The 15,504-nt window shown below is 48.6% G+C and overlaps 1 protein-coding gene across 1 annotated transcript; it reads right to left on the bottom strand.

Annotated features, from left to right (window-relative positions):
* Nucleotides 1-2,241: 2,241 nt before the first annotated feature.
* Nucleotides 2,242-14,701, bottom strand: SST (somatostatin). Its single transcript, XM_053304728.1, has 2 exons — nt 14,440-14,701; nt 2,242-2,773 (listed from the first exon to the last, which is right to left on the bottom strand). The coding sequence occupies exons 1-2, from the start codon at nt 14,578-14,580 to the stop codon at nt 2,561-2,563; spliced, it is 354 nt and encodes a 117-aa protein (XP_053160703.1). The 5' UTR covers nt 14,581-14,701; the 3' UTR covers nt 2,242-2,560.
* Nucleotides 14,702-15,504: the final 803 nt, after the last annotated feature.

Raw genomic sequence — 15,504 nt, 5'->3', positions numbered from 1 at the left:
GACAGGAAAACAAGAGGAGGAGAAAAACAGAAGGTGCCTTGCCAAGAACGGACAGGATTGCCTCCCTTCCCAAACTGCAACTGAGGACTGAGACTTTTTCCCCCTTGTCTCTTTCTACACCTCTCTTCCTCCTTAAACCCCTGCCATCTTCACAACTGCACAATAACCCACTGCACAGTTTCCCCCAATGCACAGAATGTGTCCAGCTGCAGAGCAGAATGAACCCTGGTGCAGAGCAGCAGCCAAGTGGACAGGCGTTATGCCTCACTCCCCTGCTTTGAAAGAGAGGCCAAGGCATGCAGGCAAAGACCACCGCCCCTTTCCTGCCTCAAAGCAAAGAAGCCGGTCTGCAGCCCCTCGGTCAAGGCACACTGGGTGGGGCACTAAAGTTGAGCATGAGCTGAGTAGAAATGCTCCACACCTTTATTCCCTAGTTTCTTCTCCAAAGGGATGGGGTGGGGAGGCTTGGTGGGTTATCATCTTGCTTCTCTCTTCTGTGCCCAGTTTCATCATGCCAGCTAGGATCAGCGGTGTGTGGAGTTTCACACTCCTAACACATCAGAGCTTTGCACCCGGTGTGTGGGGGGGCTTTCCCCTCAACCAGACCTTTGCATCATGGCAGCACAGGGTGTGGAGAAGCTGCACTGCCGCTCAGAAGGAAGAGTGGGCAAGGAAGCCACATTTTTAACTTTACCATCGGCCAACTCTGTGGGTCACCTGGATGGAGCTGACAGATAAGACCAGTGGTGGTCCATTGGGCCACCATGCCTAAGCACCAGTGGCAAACCGATCACCCCCCAAGAATTTGTCTAAGAAATTTCCCATTTGATCTTACCTAAAGAATTGGAATGACTCACAATTCCTCCGAATGCACAGCCCAGCTTAGTCTTGTAAGCAGATCAGTCTTTCCAGGGATTATATCAGATTTCTTTAATTCATCTTTTTTTTTAAAAAAAAAAACACCTCAAAGGGCATAATCGTGTTGAAAAGGCAAAACCTGAAATGAAAGCCCACCACTTAATGGCAGGAACTAGCTATGTTTATTCAGTGATGATGCAGAATAATGCTGACGCTAATATAAACATGTTTTCAGTGTCCATATTCACCTTCATATTAGTCATTTTAGCAGTAAAGGGTCAGCAGATTCAGAATGACTATTTTAGTAAGCCTTGCAATAAATCTGTAAATTGCTAACATTTTTGTGTCTAATACACTGAGGTCATTCGTACAATCAAAAACTCTGCTCTACCCTGGTTTGGGAGCTGTTTTTCCACACACTTTTTGGTTGTGTGGAAGCAAGGTAGGAGGAAAACCTGGGTATTTTTTCCTCCTATCTTGATTCCACACAATCACCTCTACCCAGGTTTTCGTTTTACCTTGCTTCCACACAACCAAAAATCGGGAGCACACACAACTCCCATACCCGGGTAGAACACACTTTTTGATTATGTGAATGACCTCATTGTGTCGGATAAATTAGGCCAGTATTATTATCTGCATTTGGTCAATGGCAGACTCAGCCTGGGAGGTCATACACTGCCTACCTACTGATATCATAGTTTAGTTGAGATTTGAACTGGAAGCCATTCAGGTCACAGCAGGGTGCTTTCCAGATTAAACCCTACAAGAGTGTCACTATGGATCTGCTAAGTGTGCTTCCGTACTTCCTGTGTTGTGATACCGCAGTCCCTGTGCTGACAACAAGGTGCTGTTCACCTTTCCGATGCCTTCTTTCAGCGTTTACCTTTGCGATATAGTGCTACAAAATTGCATGTGTGGCGCAAAAAAGTAGCTGTATTTTCCCATTGTAGGAGTTTGAGATTCTGGGTATCAGTTTCAATACAATCCTGCCCAGCCGGAGCATTTCACCCATTGTGGCATGTAATCTGGAAAGCGTCCAGCTGGTTCACTTAACCTGCATCTATTGGCGGGAGGGGGGGCAGGGGGAGGCATTAAAATGCCAAAACTCCATTCCCATAAGCACCTACGCTAAGGAACGCTCTCCATATAATCTCAGCCTTGGGTCCCCAGAAGTTGTTGGACAACAGCTTCCATCATCCCCAGCCCCAAGGGTCGAAGTTGAGAACCCTTGTTCCAAGACCAACCCTGGAATTAAGCTTCCCCACTGAGTTCAGAGATGCTGGACTTCACGAAGATCTTGTTAGCTGCTGGGACATGGTTTCTCATGTGAATTCTGCCAAGAAAGAAAGAAAGCTGCAAGGACCAGAAAATGTATAACCATGACACTTTGAAACATGAACTTTATTGCAAGAAAGAATTAAAAATAGCACATCAGAGTGACTTGCCACGTGAGGGGGGATTGATGTGTCATGGAGAATTAGTCAGAAATCACAAACTCAAGGAAAATTGTGTACAATTGAAACTGAATGTTTTTATTAAAACAACTTGAAAATCAAATTGATTTTTTTTCCTGTGTGTTTTTCATTGTACTAACAGTGTATTTATACATTACAGTCTTCAGCTCCTGACATGAAGGGAGAGGACTGGGGATAAGAGAGAGACTTGAGGTGGGGTGGGGGGAAGAAAGAGACGTCTAAAGCTAACAGGAGGTAAAGGTTTTCCAGAAGAAATTCTTGCACCCGGCTTTGCGCTCCCTGGGGGCCAGGGCTGGGTTCAAGCTGGCTGATCTTTCCAGCTCCAGTCTCACTTCGTCTTGCTCAGCAGCACGGGACAAATCATCTGATTCCAGGGCCTCATTTTCTGTCTGGCTGGGTTCTGAGAGCAATTCCGTCAGGAAATACTTGGCCAGTTCCTTGGGAGAAAAAGCAGGGGGGAAAGAACCTCTTGTCAACATGGATTTTATTCTGGGGGGTGTGTGCCCATGGGGCAGAAGGCGGCGTATTTCCCTGGACAAGCCTTCTCCTAGATTTATTCTCCTGTTCATTATTGCATTTATTTATTTACTGTTAAATTTCTATACAGCTTTTCATTAAGAAAGAGGAGAGCTGGTGCTGTGGTAGCAAGCAGGACTTGTCCCCTTAACTAAGTAGGGTCCGCCCTGGTTGCATGTGAATGGGAGACTCCATGCGTGAGCACTGGAAGAGATTCCCCTCAGGGGATGGAACCACTCTGGGAAGAGCAGAAGGTTCCAAGTTCCCTCCCTGGCAGCATCTCCAAGGTAGGGCTGAGAGAGACTCCTGCCTGCAACCTTGGAGAAGCCGCTGCCAGTCTGTGTAGACAATACTGAGCTAGATAGACCAATGGTTTGACTCAGTATATGGCTGTTTCCTTTGTTCCTATGTTCCTAAAATCTCAAGGTGGTTCACACAAAAGTTAAAACAAAACTACAAAAATTACAGAATTAAAATAGCAGCTAAAATATAAAAATACAAATCTGATTAGAAGATTAATCACACATTAGGAGTGTGCAAGACTATTTTTAAATGCCATTCATTTATGTTCTTGAAACCCCATTGATTAATTAAATTAACAATCAGTTCATGAATCTCCCCTGGTCTTGGTCCATGGGGGGAGGGGCAAGAGGAGGGAGTGGCCAACCCCCACCCCGGATTGAGACAGTCCCCATTGAATTCAATGAGGCCTACTCCTGGGGAGGGGATGGATTGCTGTCTTTGCCGCCCTGCTCCAGAAAAAGTCCTGCCGATGCCTTTGGGCCCCACATTCATTTTTGTGATGAAGTGGAGGAGAGGAGGAGGAGGAGGAGGTGGTGGTGGTGGCGGCCAACAGGAGGCGCTCTGATGCTCCTTTTGCAATTCAAACACAGTTTAAAGGAAAGGGGAAAGTCCTGCTGCTTTTCCCTGACACAAAGTAATCCCTCCTGCCACACTTCACCATGAAAACGAATGGCCGCCAGCTGGCCAAATGACTCATATGACGTTTGGCTCATTCGGATCTCACAGGCATTCATTTCGTGATGCAACAAAACTGGACTGAATGGGCCCAATTCAGTCCAATTTTCCACTCATGGAACAGCTGCACACCCCACTGTTCATTTAATCTAGAAGCAGAGAACAAGCAAGGATCTAAAACAATTACTTTTCATGGTTCAAGAGCCAGTGTGGTGCAGTGGTTAGAGTGTTGGACTAGAAGCATGGAGACCCAGGTTCAAATCCCTACTCAGATGAGTAGCTTACTGAGTGACCTTGGTCCAGTCATTCTCTCGCAACCTAACCTACCTCACAGGGCTGTTGTGGGGACAAAAAGGAGTGTCCTTTGTGTGCTGCCCTAAGTTCCTTTGAGGAAGGACGAGACAGAAATGAGAGAATATATAAATGTTGCCCTCTGAGACAAGCTATCTTGTTGCTAACCAAGGCGGACGATTCTGCAATATCGTGTGATAATTTGTATCTGTGAACAGGGCTACCAAAGATAACCAAGAGATGGAATTTCTATCCCTATAACTCCAAACAAAAGGCTTTCCAGTGGGGTCTATGAAGAACATGGAAAAGGCCGCTAGGCCTCAGGTTTATCTAGATCAGGGGTTCTCACACCTGGGTCCCCAGATGTTGCTGGACTACAGGTCCCATCATCTCCCATCATCCCTACCCACAATGGTGACCTGATCTAGAGGCCTTTGGGAGGCCCACAAACAGGACACAAAAGCGACTGCTCTTCTCTATGTGTCCCCTAACAACTGATATTACCGGGGAACATTAAGCAATCATAGCTAATAGACCAGACCTGCAGTGAATTGCTTTTTTCACAGGGACATAGGAAGCTGCCTTCTACTGAGTCAGACCCTTGGTCCAGCAGCTAGCTCAGAATTCTCTGCACAGCCTGGCAGCGGCTTCTCCAAAGTTACAGGCAGGAGTCTCTCTCAGCCCTCTCTGGAGAAGCTGCCAGGGAGGGAACTGGGAACCTTCTGCATGCAAACAAACAAGCAGATGCTCTTCCCAGAGCGGCTCCATCCCTTAAGGGGGATATCTTACAATGCTCACACATGCAGTCTCCCATTCAAATGCAAACCCGGGCAGACCCTGCTTAGCTAAGGAGACACTACATGCTTGCTTCCACAAGACCAGCTTTCCTCCCTTTTAGATTTTAAACATACATTTCATAAATGTATTTAGAATAGAGGAGCAATAGAAGTAACAGTAAAGGTAAAGTGTGCCGTCGAGTCAGTGTCAACTCCTGGTGACGACAGAGCCCTGTGGTTGTCTTTGGTAGAATACAGGAGCGGTTGACCATTGCCATCTCCCGTGCAGTATGAGACGATGCCTTTCAACATCTTCCTATATCGCTGTCGCCCGATATAGGTGCTTCCCATAGTCTGGGAGGAAACCTACCAGCGGGGATTTGAACCGGCAACCTGATGCTTGCTACGCAAGTCATTTCCCGCTGCGCCATTAGGTGGCTGTGAAGTAACAGTAGGTATACAGGAACTGTTCCTCTTGGTCAAGCAGGCCTACACTTCCTTTAATCATGCCCTTTTAGTTTAGCTTAGTTTGTTTTTTAAGCCCACCTTCTATCTTTGGCTGAGCTGCTTATTTAAAGCAGCAGATATTAAAGAGGTACCTGGACATGTGTCTCGTTCACCAGCTGACGAAAAGAAGCCACCTATAAGGGAGGCACTAAAGGGGTAAGAAAGGAGGTCTGTGAACAGGACGTCCTGTGGTTTTGCTTTGCTTTCATTTTCATATGAAGCAGCCCTATACCGCGTCAGTCGCTTGGTCCATCTATCCCACCGTGGGAACACCTCTCCAGGTTTTCAGACTGCAGCCTTTCCCAGCCCTTCTAGGAAATCATGTCTGAGTGGGAAATAGCATGCAAACCCGCCATGAGCCCCACCACCCATTGAGATCAACTGGAGAGGTTCGTCTGCAGTTGCCACCAGCTCTTCTGGTGGCTGTGCAGGGAAGGGCCTTCCCTGTTGCTGCCCTGAGACTCTGGAAGGTGCTCCCTGCTGGAAGAAGAGCCTCCCCATCTCTGACAACTTTTTAAAAGTCCCCCAAGACTCATGTTTTCAACCAAGTCTTTTAACTTGACTGTGATTTTAAATTGTGTTAAGGTTTTCATTTTTAATTTGTTTTATGTTGTTGTAAACCACCCAGAGGTGGAGGACTCCTATATATAGGAAGATGCTGAAAGGCATCATCTCCTACTGCGCGGGAGGAGGCAACGGTCAACCCCTCCTGTATTCTACCAAAGACAACCACAGGGTTCTGTGGTCACCAGGAGTCGACACCGACTCAATGGTGCACTTTAACTTTGCTTTACAAATCTGATATAATAATAATAATAAAATAAGAATGATGGCAGTTGTATTTGCAATTGTGTGATCACAGTCATGGAATAGCTCTTATAAATCTATGAAGGGCACTACATTATACTCTTATTAATGCTTTTTTAAGTCTTACATGTAAAGTGAAGTTGTGTCGTCGAGTCGGTGGTGACTCGTGGCGCCCACAGAGCCCTGTGTCTGTCTTTGGCAGAATACAGGAGGGGTTGACCATTGCCTCCTCCCATGCAGTAGGAGATGATGGCCTTTCAGCATCTTCCTATATCGCTGCTGCCTGATATAGGAGTTTCCCATAGTCTGGGAAACATACCAGCAGGGATTTGAACTGGCAACCTCTTGCTCTCTAGGCAAGTTACTTCCTCGTAGCGCCATTAGGTGGCTCAAGTCTTACATGTAGCATGCCATAATTTGCATCTGGATTTAAAATATATATATATCCAACTTGTAGAACCTTATTTTTCCTTTTATTCTCATATGCAATTATTTCACACATGGACATGTGTGCATGCGTGTGCATGTGATTTGAGAAGCTACAATTGGCCACAGCTTCCCACAATCTGTACATGGCATGCACAGACAGTTGTCCCATAATAACTTTGCAATCATCACATCGTGATCAACCTGCCTGCTTCACATGCTTTTCTACATGGAAGGGTTTTCCCTGTGGATATGTTGTCATATCTGAGCAGCCCACATCAAAAGCAGAATGAAGTGCATTGTATTTGAAATCAGAACTTGTGATCAGCATTCAAGTTGGCCAAAAGTATTCCAGTGAGCCTATATGCAAAAAACAGAGAATGTGGCTTGAACGTTGCTCCAGAATGGAATCAGGTACAATGTTCCCTCTAAGGCATGCACCTGTGTGCATGCACTCAGGGTTTTTTTTGTGTCCAGTCAATTTGAGATCCCACTCAGGTTGAGCCAGGGAGGCCCCACTCTCAATGCATATGCACACACTGCCTTGATACTGCGCCCAGAACAAAACTCATTCCACACATAGATGAAAAATATTAGAGGGAACATTGAACAGGTGGAACATAAATTTGCAAAATGAGAGAAACCAAAGAAAACTAGGGAGACTTGACAGCTAGATATCACAATTTTTGCAGAAGAGCCTGACCACTCATGAGAGGCTCAGCTTGAGAAACAAACTGTGCTTTTTTGGCCCCCAGAAGATCTAGAGAAAGATAGCCCTTAGCTTCAGGAGGACTCAACCTAGCAGAAGAAGACTTGCTTCTCAGGAAGGCAGTGGGGAGAGATGGGACCATAACCTTTCAAAGGCAGGCACCACAGACTGCTAGATTCTGGAAGCAAGCAACAGAAGTTGCTTACTAATTGTTTTTTAATTGAGTCCCCTATGTTCATTCAGTATTAGTCCTGTGCTATTTTATCTAGTTGTTTGGATGTTTTTAAAAATACATTTGTTGCATTATTATTTTGTTTTTGCTGTTGTTTTATTGTGTTTTATTGTTAGCGTCCTGAGCAGTGTTGTGCTGGAGGGTTGGGATAGAAATATTCAAATAAGTAAGTAAGTAAACAAACAAGTTGGTCATTGCCTTCATTCCCTGCTTGGAGGAGGAAAGATAAATCAGCAGATGTTATGCAAGATAGCCAAGGGAAACCTCCAGGTACCAAGGCATTACACGTCTGATAACCAGACGCCAGAAGCAAACAGGGAAAAGCTGTTGCTTCAAGAATGTTCTTGTAAGCTTTTCAGAGGCATCTTGCTAGCTGCTGCTGGAACTGAAATGTTGGACTAATGGCCTTTGGTCTGATCCAGCCAGGCAGTTCTCTGTTCCCCTTCAGATGCACACAAAATCCTTTCCATTTCAAGTCTCCAAAGAGTGACCATGAGCACAATGAAGCATGCTCCATTAACTAAAGGAGAGATGCTTTGAAAGACACGTCACTTTTATTCGAGTCTTCTAACTGTAACATACTGAGCTCAGGCTGAGGCAGGATGTGCCCCCAGCTAATTGCCTTTAGTGGAGACTCAGTGAATTGGCTTTGCTTACCCTCTAAGAATGGGAAGCAAGAAACCCAAAGTTCCCCGAACCAAACTGGCTGTTGAATCAAGGAGGTTTCTGACTCCCCCTCTAGAGTATGGCTTGGCTACTTGCTTGAATTGTCTGGAATTATCCTTACAGAGCACACCATGAGCTCCTGTTCCTTGTCTGTTGCAGATCTTTGTGGCCCATTGTGTGTGTGTGTGTGTGTGTGTGTGTGTGTGTGTGTGTGTGTGTGCGTGCCATCGAGTTGGTGTTGACTCCTGGGGGCCCACAAAGCCCTGTGGTTTCCTTTGGTAGAATACAGGAGGGGTTTACCACTGCCTCCACCTGCACAGTATGAGATGATGCCTTTCAGCATCTTCCTACATCGCTGCTGCCCGATATAGGTGTTTCCCATAGTCTGGGAAGCATACCAGCGGGGATTCAAACCGGCAACCTTCTGCTTGTTAGTCAAGCATTTCCCTTAAAGACTAAATTAAAGACTGATGTGGAGTCGTGGAGGGTTGAGAGCTAAAAGCGTGGGTGGGCCTTGATAGCTCTTGGTTCCTTTCTATCCTTAGGAGTTCTATGAAGTACTTAAGACAGGAGTTCCCGAATGTGGCTCCCCAGATGATGCTGGACTACAACTCCCATAATCTCCAGCCTCAATGGGCAAAGTCCAACAGTATCTGGGGACCCAAATTTGGGAAGCCTGTCATTTTTCAGTACCTTGGGCAGCGACTGTGAGCAATTCTTTCAGTGCCTTGGGCTGCTGTACGTCCATGGTCCCCACTTTGTTGCACTGGGTATGTACCTCAACTTTCCTTTTAGCCTTTCTTTGGGCTTTCTGCTGATGCACCATTTAGAACGCGTTGATTCAATCATGGATTATGTCAATTACAAGTGAGCAACTAGAGAGGCAGGTACCGATTGCTATTTCTCAGCCTCAATTCCCCATCTGTGAAATAAGCATAATAATGATCAATCTCACGGGTAGTTTGCTGGGGCTTTCTTTCTTCTTTTTTTAGTAAAGCATAATAAGGGTTCTAAAGCTTTTTGCAGATCAAATAAGTGTTTACCACATTATAGTAGCTGTTAAAAACTGATGTTCCTATATTAGGTTTTCTTGCAGACAGAAGTCCTGTATTTGGAATGAAATAAAAGCCATGTTAGGGTCTTTTTCTTTCCCTAATAGTATATCAAGGAATGGATGCTAGACTCATCTTCCCAACACATGTGCAAAAGAGGCACATGCATAGCCAGACCTATTTTGCAAGATGCATACTCACGCATGCACCTAAATACAACACAGGAATTAACTCAAGGATTAGGGGGTGTATTTAGACTCTCATTCCATCACTAACCATATGATGATTTCTGTTCCTTCACTGCCGAAGGAACTGCATAGAACTGAGTAGGGGTGTGCACGGAACCGCGGAGCTGCGGTCCAGCACTGGGGTGGGGGGTTCCATTAAGGGCGGGGGGGGCTTTACTTACCCCTCCCGCGCTTTCCACACACTGCCGCCGTAATTATTGAAAAAATTGCTCCTCCGATGGCTGTTCCGATTTTTAAAAATGGCTGCCCCCTTGAAGCCCTGGCCCCCTGCTGCTGCCTTGAAGCCCCCTCCCACCCCCTTAAATCTCGCCCCGGGCCCTTAAATCATGCCCCGATAACATTAAGACGCGGGCGGGCGGGCGGCGGGGAGATGTCCTCCCGCCCCCTTCCCTGCTAGGCTGCAAAAGACTTTTAGGAAGGCTTCTGTGCGTGCGCGCGCAGAAGCCTTCCTAAAGTCTTTTGCAGCCTAGCAGGGAAGGCGGCGGGAGGACATCTCCCCGCCGCCCGTTTCCCTGCCGGTCTGCAAAAGTACTTTTACTTTTGCAAAGAACTTTGCAAAGAACTGTTTCTTCTTTGCAAAGTTCTTTGCAAAAGTAAAAGTACTTTTGCAGACCGGCAGGGAAACGGGCGGCAGGGAGATGTCCTCCCGCTCCCTTCCCTGCTAGGCTGCAAAAGTACTTTTACTTTTGCAAAGAACTTTGCAAAGAAGAAACAGTTCTTTGCAAAGTTCTTTACAAAAGTAAAATTACTTTTGCAGACCGGCAGGGAAACGGGCAGTGGGGAGATGTCCTCCCGCCGCCTTCCCTGCTAGGCTGCAAAAGACTTTAGGAAGGCTTCTGCGCGCGCACGCGCAGAAGCCTTCCTAAAGTCTTTTGCAGCCTAGCAGGGAAGGGGACGGGAGGACATCTCCCCACCGCCCGCCCGCCCGCGTCTTAATGTTATCGGGGCATGATTTAAGGGCCTGGGGCGAGATTTAAGGGGGTGGGAGGGGGCTTCAAGGCAGCAGCAGGGGGCCAGGGCTTCAAGGGGGCAGCCATTTTTTAAAATCAGAACAGCCATCGGAGGAGCAATTTTTTCAATAATTACGGCGGCAGTGTGTGGAAAGCGCGGGAGGGGTAAGTAAAGACACCCCCCCGCCCTTAATGGAAGCCCCCAAACTCCCCACCCGAACCAAAACCACCCCGTGACCGGACCGGTCTGGAGGCCTTTAGAATGGCCTCCGAACCGGTCTGTGCACATTCCTAGAACTGAGTTCCCCAAAGAAACCTATCATATAATGGACTCTGGTCATCATCCCCCCCCCCCCAGGATTTTTGCAGCCTATTGAAAGTGTGGTTTCCACACTTGACTTTGATTTCTTCAGCTGATAAGCACCCAGTATCAGATGGATCACACCACTCCGAAAAGGGAATCACAACATATGTGAACCAGCTCTTTTCAAAGATGAAGAATTTCAGCAAGTAAGCCGGAGTATATCTAAAAGGATATTCCGCACGAGTCTATTATTGGACCAGCTCACTGAAAAGAGATCAGTACATCTCAATTTCTTACTGCAGAGTGAAAGATTTTCATGTTACTCAGAAGTTTGCTTGCCAATCAACACAGCTGACCCCTGTAGCATTTTAGATCCTACGGTATTTTGAATTTGTTCTAGGACCAACACAGCAATTACCCTGGTAATTTTGTAAAGCGTGCAATTCTAAACACACTTAACTAGGATCATAAAGAACCTAGTGGAGCTTACATGGTTACATTCGGACTGTTAGAGGCAGATGTTTTTTCAGCACTCTGGAGAACTCCACATCACTTTGGAAAGCTTGAACTGCCTTTGCTTTTGAGACAATGGAGGTTCCAAAGATAAAATTACAATTATCTTTCTGAGCATAGCATTTGCTGATTTATGTTTGGAAAATGGCAAAAACCCTCTGACGATAATTGCAATGTAATAAGTAAGATATTAGAGGGAAATATCCTCTCCTCCTTAGGGGAGGAGAGCTGGTCTTGTGGTGCAAGCATGCATTGTCCCCTCTGCTAAGCAGAGTCCACCCTGGTTTGCATTTGAATGAGACACTACCTGTGTGAGCACTCTAAGATGATGGGGCCACTCTGGGAAGAGCACCTGCATGCCTGCATGGATAAGGTTCCCAGTTCCCTCCCTGGCAGCATCTCCAAGATAGGGCAGGGAGAGATTCCTGCCTGCAACCTTGGAGAGGCCGCTGCCAGTCTAGGTAGACAACTCTGAGCTAGTTGAACCAAAGTTCTGACTCAGTAGAAGGCAACTTCTTGCGTCCCTATGTTCTTCCTATATGTCCCAGAAAAGCAGCTGCATGAGAGGAAAACGTTTACTTTGTCCTAAAACAAAACCCTGTTCAGTCAGGCCACTTACTCTAGCACCCAGTTTCCAACAATGGTCAGTCAAGAAGCCCACAAGCTGGGGGTGCCCTCCAGCACTGTATCTCTCCAGCATCTGACATTCAGAGCTACACACTGCCTCTGAACATGGAGCTATTTGATTCGCAGGTGTGGCAAGTCCTGGAGCACTGCAAAGGCAGACAGGGCGATAGTGACCTGAGCTTTGGTGTGCCGTAGCCTTCTTCATCCAATGTGCAATGCAGACAGAGGTGATGAACAGAGCTGAACATGCTCCGTTCTAACAGCAGGCTTGAGTTCCAAGCAAAGGGACTGCAGGGAAAGTCCCGGGAGCTCTGGAAGAGGTGCCACTGCCACCTACCTGGGGAGATGCTTAGGGGAAAACCTAGGGGCTCTTTGGCAGCTACATCAGGGACCTCCATTGAGAAGGAGAATTCATACTGATTGTTTGACCGGCTGGAATGATTTATATTGTGAGTGAGTTGGCTTTTAGGGTGACTTTTTGCTTGCGCAGTGGGGAAATGCTTGACTAACAAGCAGAAGGTTACCGGTATGAGTCCCCACTGGTATGTTTCCCAGACTATGGGAAACACCACTATCGGGCAGCAGCAATATAGGAAGGTGCTGAAAGGCCATCATCTCATACTGCGCAGGAGGAGGCAATGGTCAACCCCTCCTGTATTCTACCAAAAGAAAACCACAGGGCTCTGTGGGCACCAGGAGTCAAAATCGACTTCAAAATCGAGGAGAGCTGTTCTTGCGGTAGCAAGCATGACTTGTCCCCATAGCTAAGCAGGGTCTGCCCTGGTTGCATCTGAATGGGAGACTTGATGTATGAGCACTACAAGAGATTCCCCGCTTAGGGGATGGAGCCGCTCTGGGAAGAGCAGAAGGTTTCAAGTTCCCTCCCTGGCAGCATCTCCAAGAGAGGGCTGAGAGAGATTCCTGCCTGCAACCTTGGAGAAGCTGCTGCCAGTCTGTGAAGACAATACTGAGCTAGATAGACCAATGGTCTGACTCACTATATGGCAGTTTCAAGTTCCTATGACTTGACAGCTCACTTTACCTTTTGCTTGCTAGTTTTTTGGATTTGTGCGGCATGGCTCCTATTCCACCTTATGTTTCTTGTATCGGGTTCTTTACTGCTTTCACAGTTCCTGGGTTTTATCTTTTTGGACTTTTTAGAAAATGCTTGTTTTTACCTCTTTACTTTTTGTCATCACTGTGAACACTGGTAAGGAAAGGTGACCCTAAATCAACAAATATTTATTTTTTGAAGCTCAACAGATTACTTAAACCTCACATTAGCCTTTAAAGCAAAACATAAGCTACGGATTTCATAGAGCACCTCTTTCTCTCTAATATATTCAAAAGAGCATTCCAGAATGCTTTGGATTCAGATCGACACATGCTAAGACTCATCCTTTTCCTTTTCCTGCCCTGGCATTCAGAAGAGGTCCTGGGGCTAGGTATGCTTTGGTTAAGTCCTGCCTCAAGATCATGGCTGTTTTGAACAGAGAGATGAAGAAGTTCCAATCTGCCTGGAGGTCCCATCCTATGTCCCTCATTCTCCTAAGCTGTGATCCTGTAGGGCTGATAGCAACCAGGATACTTATTTAGACAAGTATTGGGGTTGCATGTAGATATCTGGGGAGCCTAAGGCTGAACCAGCAAGTCAAAGGCAATAGTTCGGATGATACTTTACTGGTCCAAGCCATTCAAAAGGGGACCTCTGTCCAGAGAGTGCACCTGTCAGGATGCCTTCTGTGGACCTGCTGACGCCCTCCAGGGGTGTGTGACTTGAGGATAGGTTGTTCACGAGCACCCATTCGGATGTGATAAACAGCCCATCCTCCAGTGATAAAGGGACACACCTGGAGAGCGCCAGGATGTCCACAGGAAGTCCCCTTTCAAATCATGTGGGCCAGTAAGTTATTGTCTGAACCAGCCCATGGTTGGATTCCAAGGTGAATCAGACAAACTTGTGGACAGACAGTCTTTCTATAAGGAGAAATTGGCCAAGACAGCGGAATGGAACCTCCATGTTCAGAGGCAGTAGTGTGGGTGTTGACAGCCACAGGGGAGGCTGCTGCCTTCCCACTTCACACACCTTGCTTGTGGGCTTCAGAGGCATCGGATGGGCCTCTGTGGGAAACGAGAGGACGGACCTTTGGTCTGGTCCGGCAAAGCTGCTCTTGGTTTGATAGGGTAGCATCCAGACTAAGCTGTTTTCTCTTTCTGTAGTGACTGGATTTCCATGCTGCTCAACGGACAAATGTCCTCGAAGCGGTTTAGGCTTTGAATCGGATCTAGTCGTGACTAGCTTGTCCCGTGGATTTCAAGGGTACTTAGTCACAGCGAACTTTTCGTCTGGGTGCTGCTGCCGCCCATCTCCTTGTTGGGCGCTAGAAAGGAACTCCGCACCCCCTCAGAAGCACCGGCGCGCTCCTGTGCCCCTGGCCTGAGGAGGGCGCCCGCGCCAAGCCCTCCTCCCCCGGACTCCTGGGTCCCTAGGACGGGCTTACCTGTTTCCCCGCCGCGGCGGCCAGTGACTTCTGCAGGAACTGCCGGAGTCTCGGGTCCGAGGGGGCGGCGGCCACGGTGCTCAGCGCCAGGGCCACCGAGGCCAGCAGGGCGAGCGCGCACTGGAGGCGGCAAGTGAGCATGCTGGCAGGCGCGGAGCTGCGGAGAGAGAAGGCGCCGATCGGAGCCGGAGGAGGAGGAGGCGGGTTGGACGGGGCGACTTGCCAGGTGCCGAGCTTGGCTTCTGAGATCTCCACCGACACCCTCTTTTATAAACCCTTCTGCTGACGTCAAAGCATGGGGGGGCAGTGGCTGCGCTTTCACGCCCCATTAAGTGCGCGGGTCCCGCCTCGCCCCCACGTGATGGGGCTGACACGTGTCGGGAGGGAGGGGGCCAATCCCAGGAGGAAGACTGGGGCGCCACCGCCTCCCGCTCCCGCCCCAGCACTTCACTCTCGGGGGTGGGGTGGAGGGTGACTTTCTAGCCCTGAAGGGCCCTAGACGCGCGAATGGCTCGGGAGCGGGGGGAGCTGCCTTCCCGGCCGGGCAGTGCCGCCCTCTCAGCCCAGTGGGAGCGAAGAGCGGGGTCTGGCCCGGGAAGGACCCCCGATGGAAAGCGGGGAAGGCGCGCCGGCGACCACCAGCCCCATCACCCCTGCGCAGCCCGGGGGAACAGCAGCTCCTCCGAATCGCGAGAGGGTTGCCTTCCGAGGACACGACGCGCTCCTCGAGGGGCCTCGCTCGCCACTTACTTGGGGCCCGATCCGAGCGGAGCTCTGCTGCGCAACCAAGCCCCCTGGAAAGGCACCGGGAGGGAGCTGGCTGCTGCGCGGCGGCCGCTCTTCTCGCCCGCGGGCTGCCTGCCTCCAGCGCAGCACCTCTCCCTGGATCGGGCCCTGGGCTCGCTCCCCCCCCGCCACACGCCCGCGACTTGGGACGGACGGGGCGGCGCGGCGCTCTGCTCGCCCGCCACTCCTCGGGCGGTCAGAGGCAGAGCGCCGCGTCCCTTTGCGGCAGCAACAAGCTGCAGGCTCTGCCTGTTTGCCCAGAAGTGGGTCGCCGTCCCG

This window comes from Hemicordylus capensis, chromosome 3, assembly GCF_027244095.1.
Source record: "Hemicordylus capensis ecotype Gifberg chromosome 3, rHemCap1.1.pri, whole genome shotgun sequence".
NCBI lineage: Eukaryota > Metazoa > Chordata > Lepidosauria > Squamata > Cordylidae > Hemicordylus > Hemicordylus capensis.
Note: the sequence above shows the minus strand (reverse complement) of the source record. Positions and strands in the feature narration are given on the sequence as shown.

What these genes read in the sequence shown, in the direction of transcription:
- SST (XM_053304728.1), bottom strand. Translation starts at nt 14,580, where the DNA reads ATGCTCACTTGCCGCCTCCAGTGCGCGCTCGCCCTGCTGGCCTCGGTG. An exon ending in CCGCCGCGGCGGGGAAACAG is followed by an intron (nt 2,774 to 14,439) that starts GTAAGCCCGTCC and finishes TTTTCTCCCAAG; the next exon opens with GAACTGGCCAAGTATTTCCT.